The sequence below is a fragment of the Cottoperca gobio genome, chromosome 9 (genome assembly GCF_900634415.1).
Source record: "Cottoperca gobio chromosome 9, fCotGob3.1, whole genome shotgun sequence".
Classification (NCBI taxonomy): Eukaryota; Metazoa; Chordata; class Actinopteri; order Perciformes; family Bovichtidae; genus Cottoperca; species Cottoperca gobio.
In genome coordinates, this window is record NC_041363.1 from 8141123 (window position 1) to 8160962 (window position 19840).

Genomic DNA, 19840 nt, shown 5'->3' on the forward strand with positions numbered 1-19840 from the left:
TGTGGTCTCCCTGTCTGCTCCATGGTTCATTTTTCACATTATCTGATCCTGGATGGATAGTTAAAAGATGAGGGTGGGTTTTGGGGCAGTGGGAGGTGGGTGGTTGTTTTGGGTCTCACTGGGAGGATTGTGGTGAGGTGGGGGGGCTGGCCTAAAGGAGGGGGAAGTATGGTAAAGGCTTTCGGGGTCCTGGAGGTTTCATGTCATCGCCTGCGTTACTGTCTTCTTCGGGTATATTGATGAGGATGAACGCAGAGTTTTACTTCTCTAATCTAACTATGTCCATCCATCTTCATCAATAACACAGCCATTGCTGTACCTGCTGTTTCTCTCTCAAAAGGGAAATGTTAGGTGGCCATGTGGGGTTGTGCCGTAATCTTTCAGTTTCTCTTAAACGTTTTTCTTTCCATTTTGCCATTACTTAACTTAAGTTCTTCAAACAGCTGTGTAATAGCCTTATTTTTGCAAGATTTATGAAATCCAGATTCGTTCTTACCTGAACTATGAAAGTTTTTGGCATCTTTAGTTAATTTGTTGAATAAATACTCTCAATAAGGAAGAGAGAAAACAAACTCATCCACTGAGAGGTTACCAGCAACCCCTCACCCTTCCCTCAAACAAACAAAAGTTATTGTCAGCAAGAATATACCTATTAGAGCTGTCTGCACGCTGGCGTGGTTAAATACTGGAACTGGATGATCTTATAATAAAAGTCTCCTACTGCCATATTGTGTACTGGACGCTCATCCTAACTTGTAACTTTCTTCTGACGACAGATAGTCCTCTTCTTGTTATGCCCCCCTTTTGTCTTCCCAAGCATGCCCACCAATCACATCCAGCCGCAACCAGTCCGCGTGTTGATGTCCTCACTCAGCCAACGGCTCTCGATCCCTCTCTGTCACCTCATTCTGTCCAGATCCATCCTGTCCCTGCCTGTCAGTCAGTCAGCAGGCAGCTCGTTGACTGTTGCATGACTTCTTCAATTCTTCACTTTGTTTCAGTGAGAGGGGGGGGGGGGGGGGGGATTGTAGATTTTAGATTGCCTGCCTAGTGTGTGGTTTCTTCCCCCACTCGTCGCAGTATTCTCAAGTTCTCAACCATCAAAAGTTGAAAAGGAAGAGCTCTTCATGGTGGGTGACGACGTTTAATAAGGATGTTAATGATGTCACGGCTGGTGACATCATCACAGTGTGCCAGCCAGCCGAACAAAAGAGGGCTCTGCCCGGTCTTCCTGGCTGTCTTGGCAGCAGCAGAGAGAGAGAAAGAGCGCCCAAAGATTGATGTATCCATTCGGCTTTCAGTTTAATTCTGCCTCTCTATTCACATATTCAAATTTTCCTGTGTGAGCATTTTTGATTTGTTCTGCCGACTTTATATCTTTATTACTGCCTGGAATGAAAGCACTCTGTCAGTTCATGCAGGATATCCGGTGATTTGGCTCCCCACCCCAAATCTTTGACGCTATTTAAAATGTATTGTTTTCACAAAGATGCCTGTGCCCAGCCCTCTGTCTTCTCTCTCCTCTTTCTCCCTCTCCTCCCCTCTCTTCACTTTCTCTCTCCATCACTTCCTCCCTCACCCTTGCTTTCTTTCTCCCTCGCTTACATCTCTATCTGTCCTCTTGCAGGACTCGGAGAGAAAGGGCTTCATGAACAAGCTTTATGCCATTCAGGACGTGTGCATCAGTGTGCAGAATGCACTGGATGAAGTGGCCTCCTATGGCGAGAGGATAAAGAAGTGAGTCGTAAGCCCGCTCCTCGGCATCAGGCCCGCTCCGCTCTGCTCCGCACGTCCCAGTGTTTTTTTTTTTTTCGGCAATGCCAGGTTGCCCCCGCTTCCCCTTGCCAGCCTAACTGAGTATAACTCTGTGTTGCTCTCAGGAAACACTAGCAGTGTGACACCCAGCCCTGAGAGACAAACACAGGCTCTTCTGTCTTTATGCCCATCACATCTCACTTAACCCTGCGTGACCTCTTAACTGAATCATGTACATACTAGATTAAACACATCACTGCACATGCACACACACACAAAACCATTTATTCACTGTACGCTCCTGCATACACATTACTTTTGAATAGATGCATACAAAGCAAAGGGAAGACAAGGAATATGTTTTTGATTAAAAGCTGCAATAAAATATAAAATTCAGGTTTTTTCTTTGGTTATAGGTAAAAAAAAAACACATTTTAAATCAAGCTGACTTGTGACCTGTGTTTCTGTAAAGTTGAGCCCATTGTCACCCTGCCATGCTGACCTGTAAGACTCGGGGTAAAGTCATTTCATTCCGCACCGTTCCAGTGAGTGTGATGAATTTGTAGTGCAGGGGCATCTCGATCAGCTTGTTTGGGTTGAAAAGAATTAAAATGCCCTCCCTGACTCCTCGCTCTACTCTTTCTCGGCGTGTTTGCCATGTCTACTCTTTTTTTTTTACAGTCTCTTTTTATCTCTCTTTTCAGCACATTTAACTGGACTGTGCCTTTCTTAAGCTGGCTGGCCATCGTGACTTTCGGAGCAGCCACCATCACCATCTACTTCATCCCTCTACGATACATTGTGCTCGCGTGGGGTGAGCTCAAGTCAAAAATATGTAATGTTCATTTACGTGTACTGTTAGTGTAAGTAATTAAGTTTCAAATGCATCGTTAAATGTAAATACAATATCTAATTAAGTCTTTTTAATGTATTGTATTAGGGGGGGGAAATCATTAAGCGGAATGCATATTTTCAACAACTTGTACGACACACAGTGTGCGCTGATGTGCACCTCTCCCCCACCGTTTCTCTCTCTCTGCAGGGGTGAACAAATTCACCAAGAAGCTGCGAGACCCTTACACCATTGATAACAACGAGCTGCTAGACTTTCTGTCCAGAGTGCCCTCAGATGTACAAGTGGTGGGTGAACTTCCCTTTCTCATCTCTGTCTGATCTTTTATATCTTTTTGACAACACATTTCACAGTTCCAGACACGGACAAGGGCGAGGGCTCCTTTTTATTATCTCCTCGTCTCAAACTCTTTCTCTCATTCTTTTTTCCTCCTCAGCCGTTGGCGCCTAACTGTTTAACTTTTCATGTAGGGTGAACTTTTAGATGACACGCACGCATCTAATCTAATTGTTTCAAAGCCGTTCCTTTGTTTTCCTATTAATAGCTTTCCTAGTATAATTCAATTTCCACATACATAACTGGAGCTGTGTAATAATATAACGAGGTTAAGTGAGTTTAGTGCCCAGCATATAACTAGGTTGATTGACTCCATACACATACACTCACACACAATTACAGTTAGCTGTTGTTTCCCAGCTATGCTAGTAATTGGAACAGAGTGTAAACCAACAGTTAACCAGCCCCATGCGGTTTTGCTTCTACATTAACCGTGAGATCAGATTAACTTTGTGGCTGAAGACTACAGATGCTTCGTTAGGTAAAATGTAGGTGTGTAGGTGAGTGTGTGTGTGTGTGTGTGTGTGTGTGTGTGTGTGTGCGTGTGTGTTAACAGTAACGTGCTGTGCTGTTCGGGACAAAGTGCAGTTTAAACTGCAATTAAGCGGCAGCTTGTGAAAGTCGTTGTGTTATCCAGCACCGATGGTGTCCGCTGTGGCCGTTAAGCCCTGCTGTGCTGAGTTCAATACACACGCACATGAACGCACACACACACACACACACACACACACACACACACACACACACACACGCAGGCCAAGGCTGCGACCCGGGGCCTCTGATACGACCAATCCCCTGCCACATCACCACTGATACACTTCCTCTTTGATCGCTTGTTGCTGAAACTTCTTTCATCTTTACAGGGTCATAATCCTTGCTCCCCTACACACCCCCGCCAACCCCCCGTGTTCTCCCCCTTTCGGCCCCCGTGCAGTTTTACAGTTTCATAGTTTACTGGGGCCTGCTGCAACAGTAGGCACAAGGCAGGTAGCCATCGGCTTAAATGAGCCCAAGCTGTCCCCTCTGGTGAAGTGCAGCCACCTTACACACCTGGAGCCTGGAGGAACGGAGCGGTGAAGGGGCCCAGGCCCGGCAGGTATAAGGCCTTTACAAGGCTCCTAATGAGGGCCTGCTGGCTAGCGAAGGTGGGGGCAGACATGCTGCTCTGGTCTGGTGCCCGTGCTGCTGGAGTTGTGCCTACTGTATAAGTAATACTGTAAGTGCTACTGTAACGGTTATTGCTGCAGCTGTCGGCGTGGTAATTGTTGCCAGGTTTCACTGACAGTTTGGAGGCTTACCGAGTAATAAGGAAAGAAAGGGAGAGGTGTAAGAATAGATTTCAGGGGAGGAAAGATGAGGATGGAAATAGAGAAACGGGAGGAGGCAATTGGCAAGTGGAGTTGATTATTTAGTGCAGGGTAGTCTTGTTTGTATCAATAAGATAAAGTCAGTAGAAATATTCTCTGCTCAGTCAGCTGATAACGAAGCGAGACCTTCGCTGATCACTTTTTCCCCGAATCTAAAGGTTAATTTCCTGCGAAGACACCCCGCTCAGCGGTCGTTGGCTAAAAACAGACCAGAATGTTCTGCTCTGCGGTGCGTCCCACAGCTGCCTGCGGCGGTGGCTTCACCTCATTGCCTGCCCCCACCTTACTGGGTCAGAGCCGTCCGTGGGGATCAAGCCCCTTTAGGCCCTCGCGTGATGCAGAGAGGTGCTGGGGTCCAAATGGAGCGTCGCCTCACGGGCACGTGTCCATAGCACCCATTGGTGCAGGGGCCCACAATGCCTGATACCCTGGATGACTAATGAAGTGCTATTTCAGGGCCCCGGGTGTGACCTAACACACACGCAAAAACACGCACACACACGCTCTCCCAGCAGTAGTGCATGTGGGATGTTTCAGTGCAGTGTTCCACATCATTTAGAGGTGCTTCAGAGCAGCAAGAACTGATGAGGTTCTAATGACTTTATATACAAAGAGCATCCACACCGGCCAACAGTCATAATGTATGTCGCTGTACAGCACCACGGTAACTGTGGAACAGCTTTTTGACTCTCAAACTTTATTTTATCTTTATGGCGTACGTAAAAGTACATGAAAGAAAGTTTGCATTTAGCTGAAACGCAACACTCGGGTCTCATCGGTTGTAGCATTTAAGGAACGGATCTTTAGCTCTTTAAATCAATGACACTGGGCCTCTAACAGCACTGTCAAACACCCTTTAAAAGCTAAATCCCCAGTGGTGCATGGAGGCCGCAACAGGCAGAGTTACCTTTTTACCACCTGAACAGTTTACTTAAATCATTATGTCCCTCTGTGAGCAGCAATGTTAAAGGCTGGCATGGTATGTAATGCATGTGTGTGAGAACGAGCCACTGTTCCTCTCTGGGTAATCACTTCTTGTGTCTGGTTTGGATCTTTTACCAGCGTAAGCTATCGTTATGGTCATTATCAAGGAATCCTTCATGTCCTCTTAAACAAGGCCAAACGGAGCACCTTTATAGTGCTAAGTATTCCCTACCTGGTGTTTGGGAGGTGTCAGTGCACTAGTATGTTTTACGACACCATTAGCTATGTGAGCTAGGGAGTGCGTAAGTAGGGCCAAGGCAATTAGCATGCCAAGTGGCCCTTTATGATCGGTGTAAAGGAGCTGGATCAAACCCCCAGTACAAAAATAAGCATGAATTCCAATTTAGCGCCTAATGAGCAGTGGGGAGTCGGGTTAATATTTTTAGACAACATTTATGTTGGGAAAGAAACCTCATAGGACACACTGAGGTCAAAGGCAGGATAGTTAAAGGTTGAAACGTTGCCAGATGCCATCACTTACATCTAGCAGAGTCTCTCTCTCTCTCTCTCTCTCTCTGCCACTTTGTCCTTCCCCACCTTTGTGACAAATTTAAACATTTCACTGCAAGTGGCCAATTAGTCACTATTCAGTATGTGTCGTGCCACAGCAGCTAATAGGCCAAACTTTCCTTACTTTGTAATTTTTTCTTTTGCTCATTGATTTATGTCACCTTGACGTGCCTTCTCTTTCCCAGCAATAGCAGCAAAAAGGTGAATCCTCCGAACTGCAGATGTGTGAACTATACACAATAGTGTTTCCCTGGAAACATTTAATAACCCTTATGCTCCATTAAGCGTCACATGAGATGAAACCCGCTGAGTTTTTTGCTGTGTGGAAAGGGCTGGGAAACAGAATAACACAGTATCATTAAAATGTTGCTCCCTTGCCTTTCTTGACTTGCTCACCGTCACACACCTTGCTTTCGCCTTCGTCTGTCTGCCCACACTGGCATCATCAAAACACAGTGGAAGGTTCAATGGGAGAGAGAGAGAGAATGAGAGACAGGGAGAGAGGAGCAGGTCCCGGGATGCTTTGTGGGTAACACCGTTAAACGAAGCACAGTACACGGCGCCCCTTCAGCAGAGCACACTTCAAAGCCTGTTTTGCACTTGTACTGTCAACATTCGGGAGAGGAGCGAGGGTGGAGCAGCCTTTTGAGCAGCGCTGGGTCTTTACCCACTGCCTCTCCTGTTGATGTTCCCTTTCAGCTCCCCACTCGCGCTACCAAATTGCTTATGTGCTCACCGCATTACCACACTTTTTACTTTCACCCAATTCCGGTTTCTTTTATTTTGCTAACGTCCCACTTTCTCCTCGCCTCCTCTGCCTCCTTCTTCTCTTTTTTGACTTTAACTAGCTCTTGTTGTCTGCTTGTGTTTGGCTCCTGTGTGTGCTGCTTTGTGCGTGTGTGTGTGTGTGTGTGTGTGTGTGTGTGTGTGTGTGTGTGTGTGTGTGTGTGTGTGTGTGAGTTATTAGGCGAGGTGAGCGGGGGAGCCAAGGGTATAGCATCAGGCAGGCCTGTCACCTGTAAGGTGGAATTGAACCTGTGACGCATGAGCCCCATTTCTCTTGGCTGGCAGCTCTTCACAGAGAAAAAGTCCTGTTTGATTGAGATATTGTTTTTGCCTGCACCCTTTGTTTTTTTGTCGGTCCTCTCCGCTACTCTTCATGGGAAACAAAACCCTGCTTTCTACTGACGTGCAAACTTTTCTTTGTTTTTCTGCACTCACAAATAGTTTTGTTTTGGACAGGAACGTCAACGCGCAGAATTAAATTGCCGTGTTCCTTTGTGCTGCTGTAGGCGTTTGGCCGCGTAATGGGACCACTAACAGCCAGTGATCCCGCACAATACCTGTCCTACTTCTGGATCCATGGTAGCTCGCAGCAAACGACGAGTGAGAGAGAGAGAGTTGCATGTGCTGAAACATTTGAGTAAAGGCAGATTATTTTGTGAATTTGCTTGCAATTATATATATTACCAGACATGTGTCTGTGTAACTGCTCGACATGCAGATGTGCTGTTATTCATTCACTCATGAGTGATTTAAATCATTCAACCATCTCTCACTTGTTCATCCATGGGTGCACCACTGTCATTGATCGCAATGTCAATGTGGGCGCTCTGCCAGGACTGTCATGGTCCCCTAACAAACTGCACACACACACACACACACTCACAGATGGGGCCATATAAACCCCGCTCCGTCTCCTGGGTTTTTGCTCTGCTTTAGTTGGCAGCTATAAAAGGATCCACACCCACATGAGAACAGTATCTGTCATCACCCGAGTGTCCATGGACCTCCCTCTCTCTCACCCGGTCTCTTCTTCACTCTTTGTTTTCTCCCCTGTCTCCATTGTTGGTTTGTCCCGCTCTCTGCCCTTCCTCCCTTCATCTTTATATCTATTTCTGTCCCGTGTTTATCTCCCTTCCCATCGTTCCTGTCCTCCCTTGTTTTCTCCACCTGAATGATTTCCTCTTATCCTGTCAGACTACCTCGTAGTGTCTCTTCTCTCTCCCTCTATCCAACTAACCGGTTTTATTTGTACAGCTGTTTAGTAGAACGTTAGTTTGCCTTGTGGACAGTGAGGAGTACCCAGATCTGTATTAGTGCAGACTGGCTGCCTAGCGAGGCGTAGAGATCAACACATGCTGGCTTAACCACTCTGTAAGCACCGTAACGAGACATTGGTGACCACCACTGAGACAGAGGAACAGAAAAACTCCACTGTATGCGTGTGTACAGTGTGTGGATGTCTATGGGATTTTAATGATACAAGAGTGCCAGGGTGTTGTGTGTCTGCATGATGTGGGAGGCGCGGGTGTGTGTGTGTGTGTGTGTGTGTGTGTGTGTGTGTGTGTGTGTGAGCGAGCGTGTGTACATTCTCCTTGCTGGTATTTACATGTGTATGCATGTGTCTTCATTGGCGAGTACAGACGCGCCTCTTTGCATCTCAGATTTGTACATTGCTGGCTGAGGATACTGGAAGGCGTCATTGAAGCGACAGTGGGAACCAGTAGAAGATGGATGACAAAGGCTCGTTCCCAGCCAGTACCGAGACTCGCTGCTGTTCCCGTCCACAGCAGACAGACCCACCATGAGACAGAACAGAGAAACCATATTGACGTCAGTTTGTTGTCTGCCTGGAGAATCAGAGAGGGTGTCAGTCAGTCAGACAGGCAGAGTAGCCTACAGTACATCAGCCCTAGGAAGGATCCCACTGACGATACTGGCTCTTTGGTGCTGTGACTGTTAAGTCTTGTATTTTTTTTTTCTATTAGTATTCTGATTCAGTGGCTAGTGCTTGTCAGTGTCTAGAATCTGTCTAGGCTAGCGACTGTATTTGTGTGTGCATGCACACACATCTGAAAGTGAGAGACTGCCAGAGTGACAGTCTCTGGTTGTTGATGCTCAGCCACTGTGATGCTGTTGCGTCTGAGTGTCCATCACATAAGAGCAGCTTCTTTCTAAGCTTTGCTCACCATCTTTGCAAAGCATCACATGAAGTGGGAATCAGTTCCCTTTGGGAGAAATAGGTGACACAAACCCTGAAGTGATTGTAATGTGCCACTAAAATGCCTTCCTTAGATATTTAAACTAACCAAGACATGAAATAACATTGAATTGTAGCATTAAATAAATATTTTTGACATTTTTGGGAAGTCAGTATGTTTTAAGACCATGTATCTGTTAAATATGAAGTTACAGCCAGGTGGCGGTTAGTTTAGCTTAGCGTAAAGACTAGAAACAGAACTTCTTTTCTCCCCACTGCCTGAAACTGAACAGGATAAACTAATCCAAAGTAGTTATTAAACACACTGCGTTGTTGCTGTTCTGCACATACTGGCTCACAGGTTGTCCACCTGTGTGCAAAGAGGCCGGAGCCTCGTCGGCTCAGGTCTGAAGGAAAGCGCCACATAGACAGACCGTTTCTCTGAAGGCTAACTGCAGTTCAGCCCGTCTGAGTGGAGAAAGAAGGAAGTAGAAGAGATTGTACGTCGTTTGTTCTTTTCTTGTTTTTTGTTCCAAGAATGATGCAAACACAGTGAAAATCTCCAGTGCGCTTATTTGTTAGTCTCTGGCCAGTAGATAGTATACATTGTGTTTATGTAAGAGAAAAAGCACATGTTATATAAAGCCCCTGATGTAGTGTGATCAGTACTGAGTTGATACTGCAGTTACTATAACTACCAGCTAAGCACAGACTGTGGTGTTGAAAGGGTTAGGGTGCGTCTTCTCTCTCCTTCCCGTTTCTCTGCCCTTTCTCTCCTAACCATCTTGCCTTACTGTGATGACTCTGTTGTCTCTCCAAGCTTTCCCATGAGGCCTTTCCCTGTTCTCTGTTTGTTTGTGTGATCCCTTCCCTTAGGCCACTGTCCCACATCTGCGGAAGTATGTGTGTACGTGTATATTTGTGTGCGTCTGTATTTGGAGCTTTGAACTGTGTACATGGTGTGTGTGTGTGTGTGCGTGTGTGTGTGTGTGAGGGTCTTCATGTGCATCTGTGTGTGTGTTGTAATCATTGTGTAATCCCTTCCCTGAGGCCACTGTTCCACACAGCTGGACTCAGAGAGCCTCTGGAGGGTTTCTGTGCTATTCAAGCATCCTCTGCTCTTTCCACCTGACCGCGTGGTGTGTGTGTGTGTTTCTGTGTGTGTGTGTGTGTGTGTGTGTGTGTGTGTTTTAACAGGTGCAGTACCGAGAGCTGAAACCGGATCCCAATCCCAGTCCAAATAAAAGGAAGAAAAACAACCCCGGGTAGATGACTATGTCCGCCCACCAACTCGTCTCTTCTCCACTTTTCTTCTCGTGGTCTATTACTGGACACTGAGGAGCAGAGGAAGACGGCTCCAGACCATCTCGGCTCAGCCATCCTTCCTTTTTTGTTTTTCTTTGCTATTTTTCTTCTCTTAAACCTTTTTTTTCCCTGTCTTTAATTGCTCATGACGTACAGTACAGTTTCCTGAAGTGTCATTTTTGTATAAAAAAAAAAAAGACGAGTACAAGAAATATTCTTATCACCATTAACGCTTTTAATTGATTTTAAAGGCGAGTGGGAAAGATGACCTTTTTCTCAGCCATGTGATCCATCCTCCTCTTTGCTTCTCTCCATCACTCCGACACCTCGGAGGACTCTGCCCATCTGCTTGCCACAAGTGACAAGTGTCAGACAATGAGTAAAACCAGTTTAAGCATTTATACTCACTGTCCATAAAAAAAAAAACATTTTCAGTGCATCCATGCTTATGAAAATACAAGCCTTATACTAACGTCCTCTAATAGACTTAAGTTTTAGTTTTTTTTTTAGATCATATTGTAGTTATTAAATGATTTTGGTAATATGTTCATATTTTCTAATTGTTTTTGTACTGAAGTATCTTTTGTTTTCTTCCTCTCTTGGATGCGGTAATGATGTTATGTTCACTGGCAGTAATTTGGATTGTTTCCACTTAACTCAGCCAGCCAAGTTGATTAGCAATTATGGTAGTAGCCTCCAGATATGTCCTTCTACACAAACACAAACCTGGACCAGCAGGCTGAAGGCTTGTGGTGGTATCTGTCTGTGCTTTAATACAATGGCCAAATTTGCTTTTTTTTTAAAGACATTAATCCCAAACAAAAAAATTAAACCACAGTGGTATTAGTTAAAGTACAGTGAGTCTGTTCCTCTTCAAATAGATTGTGATTGCATAATCATCATTAAATAATACCCAGAGGATAAAGGAACATCGTAGAGTATTAGAGAGTTGGTGTTTTACCCCAAACCTTTATCGTCGCTGCATGTCCAGATAATTTAGCCGTAGCCTCGTTTAACCCGTTCAAAAACACGTCAAAGTCCCTGTCAGTCCGTCAGTTAGACAGCTTCTGTCTGTCAGGAGGCGCAGCATACTGGGCCCTCTGCTGTCGTGGTGTTAATATAGATGTCACCCAGTCTATGCAGAGTGTCGTCAGGCAGGCCTTAAGGCAGCCACAGCCCTAATCTTGTTTGAAAGGCTGGTCTCCTTTCCTCTCATCTCCCTGTGTGTTTGCCTCAGCGGCCACACGAGAAAGCATCCACACACACACACACACACACACACACGCATAAGCATGCAGACACCAACAAGACAAAACAAAAAAACCCTTAACGTGAATGCACTGCTTCTTTAAGAGATCTCGCGTACACATACTGTACCTTCTTGCTCACAGATGAAAGCATAACATCCCATTTGAGCAGGCACATTCTCTCCCTCTTAGGCACACACACTCACACAAACATGCTCTCTGTGATGCTGTGCCCCAGGCTGGCCGCCCTCTCCATCTGCCCCACCTACTGTGCCCACAGCTCAACTTTGATCCGTCTTTCCAGAGACAGAGGCTTGTGTATGTGAACTGTGCATGTAAGAGTGTTTGCGTATACACGTTTATGCAATCAAAGACGTGTTGCTTTCTCTCGGCGTCGGTGTGTGTTACAATTGTATCTCCCCTCCAGCTGTAGACTGATGCGTAGATTCAGTCGATGTGTGTGTCAGCATGTACAAGCGTGTGTGTGTGTGAGATTGTGGTGCAGCAGCAGAAGTGCCAGCTGTTATTTGGTGTGGAGTTTGCTGGTGTAGAGGGCCGTCAGCTAGATGAGCAGCAAGTCGCTGTGTGACAAGACAAGGCTCTGAGGGGACTTAGGCCTGAGGTGTCAGGGATGTGTGTGTGTGTGTGTGTGTGTGTGTTTTATGCTATTTCAGATCCCTCTTCCCATCATGCTTCTCTCCGTTTGCTCTCTCTGCGGTTCCCTCATTCGTCAGTGAGCGGGGTTGCGACCCTGTCTGAAGGGACGGTCTCCTGGGCTTCTTGCTGAGCATCTGTTGAAAGATCACAGCTCAGGCTACATTTGAGGAGGTCTCCTCTCATCCTACTGATCCCTGCCTCCATCTCTTCTCCCCACCCCCCCACCCCCCACCCCCAATATCTCCATCTTTTTGTTCCCTCTCCCCCGTTGGTCTGTCTGTCTCTCTGCCCGTCTTTATCGCTCTACACCCCCTCCCCAAAATAACTAGTGCTCTTTTCTGCCATTTTGTCATCCTCTCGCCCTGCCTGTCTGCTTGCCATCGCCTGTACCTCCACCCCCTCCCCTCCCCCTCCGCTTTACCCATCCATCTCCATACTTAAATATCAACAGGCTTGGATCTGTCACTCCAGAGGGCCATTGATTTTGTTGTGTTGTTTTGAGGAATCCACTTGAAAGACAATAACAGACTGTCCCCTAAGAGCAGCGTCGCAGACTGATTATAGTCTCCTCAACAAACACACTCCGTGGCTCGTGAAGGATGGCTTTTTTATAATGCCTGAAGGGACTGTTTGAATACCTGATATGTACTGTATGTGTCTACTACTGTATGTAGTTATTTTACAGCAAATTGTGGTGACTATTGTGTGGTATTGCATCCAAATACCGTTTCTTTTTATTATTGGATTTCGGCTCCGTTTGCAAGCAAACCAAAGTGTTTTTATTTTGTATGATGTAGAGAAATAGATTATATAAAAGGAATGTATCAGACTGACAGCTGTAAAGGGAAAAAAAGCACTTTCATTTGCAACAAGTTAAAATGAGACTATTTATTTTTTAAATACTGTACATAGCTAACTACTAATTTATGTTTGTATTTTATACAGTATGCCTGTTGACGGTCTGATGGTTGATGTTGTAAAGTAGCTGTATGCCTGCCTCATTTTATAAAAATCTGTCTTTTTTTTTCCGCCTGCAACGTTGCCTGCCCGTTCATCTTCACGTGCCCAGTTCTGACCAATGACGTATCAGGACAGGAATAAGGAGCTGAGACATGGGTTTGAAAGAAAACATGATGTATATTTCCTGTTTGAGAAATGTAATGCATCTGATGTATGTTGCTTATTTTGAAAAACAAAGAGTAAAAATTAAATATTTTTTATCATCTTCAAACTGTCTGGATTATTTCAAAATGTGTTTTCCGCTTCAACGAGCTCGTTGCTGAGCCAACACTGGGAGCAGCGACGGAAATACACGGCCATTCATCTCAGTCTGAAACCCCCCCCCTCTTCACCTCCGTTGCTCCACCGCCCACTCGACCCCCTTCAACAAACCTAAACCCCTTTCCTCGTTCATGCTCAGCTTCAGGAAGTGGCTCATTCCTCACTGCGGTCTGTGTGGCTGAGACACTGAGTGCACATCAGAGCCTCGAGCGTCTCCGACCGAGATGACTTCCAGCAGAACTGCTTTTTTACTCTTTCACTGTGGCCCTCACATGACACCACTCCATTTGTTAGAGCGCCTTTCAGCCACTGCAGTAGCCATTTCCCCCTGATTTATTGGTGTAAAAATACTTGACCCCTCTGCTGATTTAATGCTATCTGAATGTCTGAACGAGTTGTTATTTTTTTATTTATGTTGTGATAAATATAAGTTAACATGGTTTTTTTTAATCTGTGAACAAGGTAGCCGTAGAAAACAAGAAGTTGAGGTAGTAACAGTCGACACAGAAATCAGTGTGTTAACATAAAAAACATTTCTACAATTGAGAAATATAAAACAAGGTAGTGTAACATGGCCAGAGCACGTCGCACTTGTAAGAAATGTACATACAGCTAACTTCCGACTTACTATTTACCCGAATGGGAAGACGGGAGACGGCCGCATCATTTGAAAAAGGCCAGAAGGTGTCTGCTGACATTTTAAGGCCTTTTTAAATTGTACAATCATAATAAACAGTTGTATATAACTGACACCGATGCCCTTTTGTCAGCATTTCAATCACATGCTGCACATTCAAGTTTCAAGCTTTTTCAGTGTGATGTCCAGTGACTCTGAGTCACAGATCAGCCAGTAGCGCTTCCCCCCGAGACTTAAGACCCTCCAGTATCTCCATCAGGAACAGTGTATTCTCTACTTTGCACTCTTTCACTGCCTGAGACACCTCCCCGAGGTAACTCCCTCTGCCGAGCTCCAGCAACGTCTCCGCGTCCGACACCAGCCTCACTGCCCGCTGGTCTGTCCAGCCCAAAGTCACTTTTTGGTGCGAGTGTGTCTCCAGGGTCCTGACCAGCCTGTAGCTCAGGCTGCGGGACTTGTCGCTGGGCTGCGCGTGGCCGGGCAGGCCCCTCTCTTGCTGGTAGGAGGAAACAAGGTGTGCCAGCAGAGAGGATCCGGCCTCCAGGAGGGGCAGGTTCAAGACCTCAGTCGAGTAGTTTCTCAGGGCTGAGTCTCCAACGTGTGCGCTGTGGAGAAGCTCCTCCCTCCGACTCGTCGCAGAGACCAGATCCAGTGCAGTGTGACCGTTTCCATCAGTCTGCTGCAGGAGAACTGAGCCTGGAGGGGGCAGAGGTACACGATCAAAACACACCACATAAACTGACTTTGACTAGAGTCATTCTTATCACATCTCAAGGCTACAACTGGCTACTTCCACCATGACATCTACTGCTCTTGAAAAGATCGTACACAGGGCCCAAAATGCTGCTACATGGTCCCTGATATAAATACATTGAAAACACTAAATGCTTACCTGTAATACTTCTGATTTAAACTACTACAGAAGAAAACTCTTCACTTCGTAAACATTGTACAATGACAGAAAGAGTGTCTTTAAGAGGATCTGTCAAAGCCTCTATTGATGTAAGACCACTCTCGGCACGGGAGCACAAGGACATAATCTATTCAGCTTTTCGAGGGTTTGACACAAAGTGCATGCATGCGACAGGCTTCACACACACATCATAACAGAACAGAAAATGTAAATGCAAACACTATTTAAACATAAGTACTTGTTGACCCCCCCCAGTAGTCTACCACCTTCACTAAAGCTCATCTTTAAGTTGCCTTCCAGATTGAAAGCAATGAAGGATGTGATCTTGTTTTGAGTGGTTTAACCTGAACAGTACTTGTTAGGGAAATAAACTACTACTAATGAACTTTAAATGTGTTTTGGGAAGCTGGGATATAATTGGATTTGATTTGAAATATTTGATTTTAACGTGGCAGATTGGCCTGAGACTAGGAGGTTAATGAGTCTAATGTAAACAGCTGGCTGAGGCATCGGGGCTAACGTAACGACACACTGACACGCAGCCAAGCTACTGCAGGCTGCAGCAGCATTATCAAATAAGGCGGAAGAGACGCAGTCGATGCTTGCGCAGGTCAACGACACGACGCTGCAACAGATATAAATAGTGTACAGACACACACACACATGCATTTGCTATACAGTGTACACACACACACACACACACACACACACACACACACACACACACAAATGAGAAGTTAAAGTGAAAGGGGAACAGCTGTTCTCCCAATGGGGCCTTAGTGCCAGCCAGGGCTTTTAGCTCACTTCAGCACTAACTTCATCTGACACTTTGTCTTAACTGTGTGACTGGCGGTTCACTTTGTGTTTGTGTAAAAGGCATAGAGGGTTGGTGACCTGATGGAGGCTTCGCTTTCTTGTTTGAAAAAGAAAATGTGAAGCTGTGAGCGAGCTCATCGCGATCATCAGAAACACTAAAACGGAGCGCTACCGGGGGGATGGGTGGGGGGGGAAACTCGCAACAGACCTCGACTGTGACATCAGGAAATTGCTCTGCTACTGTAGTTCTTCATAGAGAACTACAAATGCTATACATTTAAAACCTCTCACCTTGAATAACCTTCCAGCGCTGCACTACATTCACATGACAGTCACAGTTTAATGTAACACTTTCTCCCCCCCTCGTACAAAGCCAAGAAAGTTATAACAGTGACATTTACCGTCTCCTCTCTCTACTCTTCTGCTTTGTCCGTTTCAGACTGAAAGCCATTTTTCAGTATCAGGCAGGCCAGTGCGCACTTAGCCTGCACGGAGCGGGTCGAGTCAAATGTGAGCCTTTTGTTTGCTTTCAGATAGACCCATTTTTTCGGCAAACTGCTCTTGATGGCACTTGACTGTTCAACCTCGGCAATGCTGCTGCCACATCGGAGTTTACAGCTCTGCGGAGGCTCGGTGTGACACGCAGACTGCTGCTTGACACAACTGCTGCCAGTTGTTTCAGTTTGACAGACATTGTGGGGCTGCAGCATTATGTTTTAAAGAAGGGACAATTGTGTGTGTTTGTGTGTGTGCGAGTGTGGTGCATTGTGACATTAACCACACTTAGTAAGCCTCCCAAATGCCATTTTGACAAAAAGACAGCCTTGTTTTAAATGACACTGTAAAAAAAAAAAAAAAAAAGAAGTTTCAAATGGAACAAAATGAATTGTGAAATTTCTCTCCATCTCTCCGTCTGCCTCTGAACTAACACTGTGTAGCAGTTATGAGATAATCGGTGAGAGCTCACGTAGCTGTTAGCGGGGAAGGTCAGCGCTCATCTACCTTTTAGTGCTTCAAGCCTGAGTGGCAAAAACTCAATCTGCATAAATTGTGGCATTAATCTACATAAACTTTTACATAAGCGGGGAAATTTCAAATGCAGGGGTCAGGCATCGGGGGCAGCAGTCAAGGACGTAAGAGCACAGATTTGATCAAAGTGGCCACGAGAGAAAGGCAGAGGGGAGGGAGAGGGAGACGGAGCGACGTGGTGTGTGTGAGAGAGTGAGCTTGTTCACAGCGGGTCATAATCACCAGGTTTCTATAACAAGCTGTCCTCGCTATTACGCTCATGCGGTAGGAGTGGCTGTAATGTGTGAAGCCAGCCATAGCGTGACACATAGCAGGAAGCTTCAGGTCCACCAGAATGTGGAAAAAAAACACTACTATAGTACCCCGTGCAGACACATGGGAACACGCAACATCATTGTCTGCTGGAAAATGGATCCATCTTTGTCCCTTTCTGCATGAGCTCTAAAAAATAAAAAGATGGGGAAGGCTGCTGAACAATGAGGTCGTACTTCTTTACAATATATCATGTTCTGTACCGTCCTTTAAAAAAAAAAAAAAGGACCAGCTTTGGACTGAGCTCCGCAAGGACCCTTTAAGCGTGGGCTTCAAACAAATGCGGAGAGAAGAAGAAACGTGAGGACAAGGTTCACTTCTCCCGCCCCTTCTTAATACTTCTTTGCAGCACTTCAACTGCCGCCATACAGGTCCAACTGATATAGAATATGAAAAGTAAAGAAATTAACAAAGGGCAAAATTCAAATGCAATACTCAAATGTGTGCGTAAATAGGGACAATTTGAGCATAAAGCTCCAGACAACGCATCAAACTTACACTACGAGTGAGATTCCCAATCACAGGTGTATTGTCAAACAGTACACGCTAGTTAAATGCACAGAGTGACGCACAGACTCGCAGTTTTCAAGCGTTCCCCGTCATCGTGTCAAACCCGGCTGACAGACCGACTCCAACCAGAGGCATGACACTGGTGTGGGGGCGAGAGGGCCCCTGCAGCGCGGCCTTGGGCACGGCTTGCCTGAAAGCCTGTAAGACTGACTGTACGGCTGTGCGTTTGATTGTAGATCTGTCTGCCTGAAAGCTAACCGTGTGCGTCGGTGCTCGCTGTTTGCCATTTGTGACATTTGCATATCTACCTGCTTGACTTTCTTTTCTGCCTTTTATTGCCATCAGCTTGTGTCTTTTCCTCCCTTTCTATACTCATACGTTTCACCCTCTGGACAAGAGAATCACTTGTTATCCATCCTGGGGTATAAAACACGCTCTCGTGCTCCACCACGCAGCTCAAATGCACTCAATACAGACGTCAACACTCATAGCCAGTGCTAAATTACATATTTTCTAACAGAAGACATACAAATAGCATCACGCTATGTTTCTAATGTAATACACACACATACACACAAACACACACACTGTTATGAGACTAGAGGCTGGGGAATGGTTTTGATGCATGGACGGCGACTGAAGTGAATCCAGGTATTGGCGCTGGGTGTCAGATATGCTGCAGTGGAGATAAATACAGCATCTGGGGGATTACATGAGAGCATGGGGTAATTACACCATCCTTTATGTGTGTGTGTGTGTGTGTATGTGTGTGCATGTGTGTGTACATGGATGTGAAAATGCCCCGTTAAGACCTCAGCTCTGAAGCTACAGCAGAGGGAGGAAATTCACATGCCGAGCAAAAGCCACTGCCTGATGCACCAGCCAGATGCAGTCTGACTATTACACACACACACACACACACACACACACACACACACACACACACACACACACACACATTCTCACATACACACACACATACATACATACAGAGCGCAAAGCCCTTTGGCCTTTAGAGGGCAGGCGAAGACAAGAAATATAAAAGCGAGAGTGGAGGAGGGGAAATTGGCGCAAAAAGAGGGAGGGAGGGAGGGAGGGAGGGAGAGAAAGATGCAGTGCTCCCTCCCCCTATGTCTCTCTCTGTCTCTGGTCTGATGCTGTGGCTGAGGCAGACAAGCTGGGAAGCAGGCAGCTCCACAGCATGGTAAACATCCTCTCTCTCTCTCTTTTACCCCCCCCCCCCCTCCCCTCCTCCTCTCCTCTCTGCCTGAAAAAGAGAGGCAGGGTGAGTGTGTGAACTGCAGCCAGGGGCATGGCATCACATATCCACAGGGAGCTGCTAGCTAGCGACTAGAAACCACAGCAAAAACAACAAGGCTAACCAAGTGAAGCACCAAAGCAGCCAGCGGAGAGGCATCAGATGCAGGAAAAAAAGAAAGACCAGCCAGGCATGTGAATAATACGCTAACATCCCTCTAAGCTTTAGTGTCTGAACGCTCGCTGATGTTTTTCTCCCCTTTTTTCTACCTTGATATTCAGAGTGTATGAAACAGGGATGGGAAAGCCTGTGGAGGTTACATCAGATGAAGCAGTCGGGTCAATATCTTTTGTATAACAATACTAAAAGGTATACAGTACATCACCTCTGCTACATCTCCCTTTCGAATTCAGCTTAAATGCTACTAATGGCATTTCAGTCAGTGACAGGCTGTCTTCTCAGTCACAGGTGAGTGTCATCTTAACAGGTTGTGTCCCTGAGCTCCTCACCCAAACACAGTCTGGTCAGGCACAGATTACAGTTAGATCATAGCCTTTCTAAAGAGGTGGGGCAGATAAGGATATGATGTAGGATGTAAAAGCATGGGCACCAACTGCTAGCTTTGTGTAATCCCCTGCCACTCCAACACCACCGGTGAGAGGGGTTATCAGATATACTCTGATTTACTGGATGCTGATCAGCAGTGGGCGACAAGCATCTTAAATAATCAGAGTGGAGCCCTAAATGAACTCTTAGCCGGTCTCTTGAATCAGAAAAGGCTAATCACTGCCATCAGCTGTTATCTCTAATAATATGTTATGCACCGTGAGTCACCGTGTGCAACCAAATAAACAGTTTCCTATGATGTCATCGGCATGCACACAACCTCATTAGCTGTTTGAACTATTTGGAAACTCATTTTAAAAAAGGAGACAAGAGAAAGATGAAGAAAGAAAGAAAGTATATGATTTTAGAATTCAGCGTCTGCAAAGCTCCTATGGTCAAAATCATTTCTATACAAGTTTAACCCATTGGGTTTCATTTCCGTGGCAAGGACTAGTCCAAGAAGCGCTATGACATATATTAA

At 45.8% G+C, this 19840-nt stretch overlaps 2 protein-coding genes across 5 annotated transcripts in view; one reads left to right on the forward strand and one right to left on the reverse strand.

Moving 5' to 3' along the window:
- The window catches only part of mctp1a (multiple C2 domains, transmembrane 1a), a 123505-nt gene extending 110283 nt beyond the window's left edge, over nucleotides 1-13222 (forward strand). Inside the window, 4 exon segments of the mRNA XM_029439876.1 lie at nucleotides 1628-1737; nucleotides 2460-2569; nucleotides 2798-2895; nucleotides 9986-13222. Coding sequence (XP_029295736.1) covers nucleotides 1628-1737; nucleotides 2460-2569; nucleotides 2798-2895; nucleotides 9986-10057 — 390 coding nt within the window. The 3' untranslated portion in view covers nucleotides 10058-13222.
- A 156-nt stretch (nucleotides 13223-13378) lies between these two features.
- The window catches only part of slf1 (SMC5/6 complex localization factor 1), a 28801-nt gene continuing 22339 nt past the window's right edge, over nucleotides 13379-19840 (reverse strand). For all 4 annotated transcript variants that reach the window (XM_029440110.1, XM_029440107.1, XM_029440108.1 and 1 more), the window contains exon 18: nucleotides 13379-14611. In XM_029440110.1, the coding sequence (XP_029295970.1) occupies nucleotides 14115-14611 (497 nt within the window). In that variant the 3' untranslated portion in view covers nucleotides 13379-14114. The remainder of the gene's footprint in view (nucleotides 14612-19840) is intronic.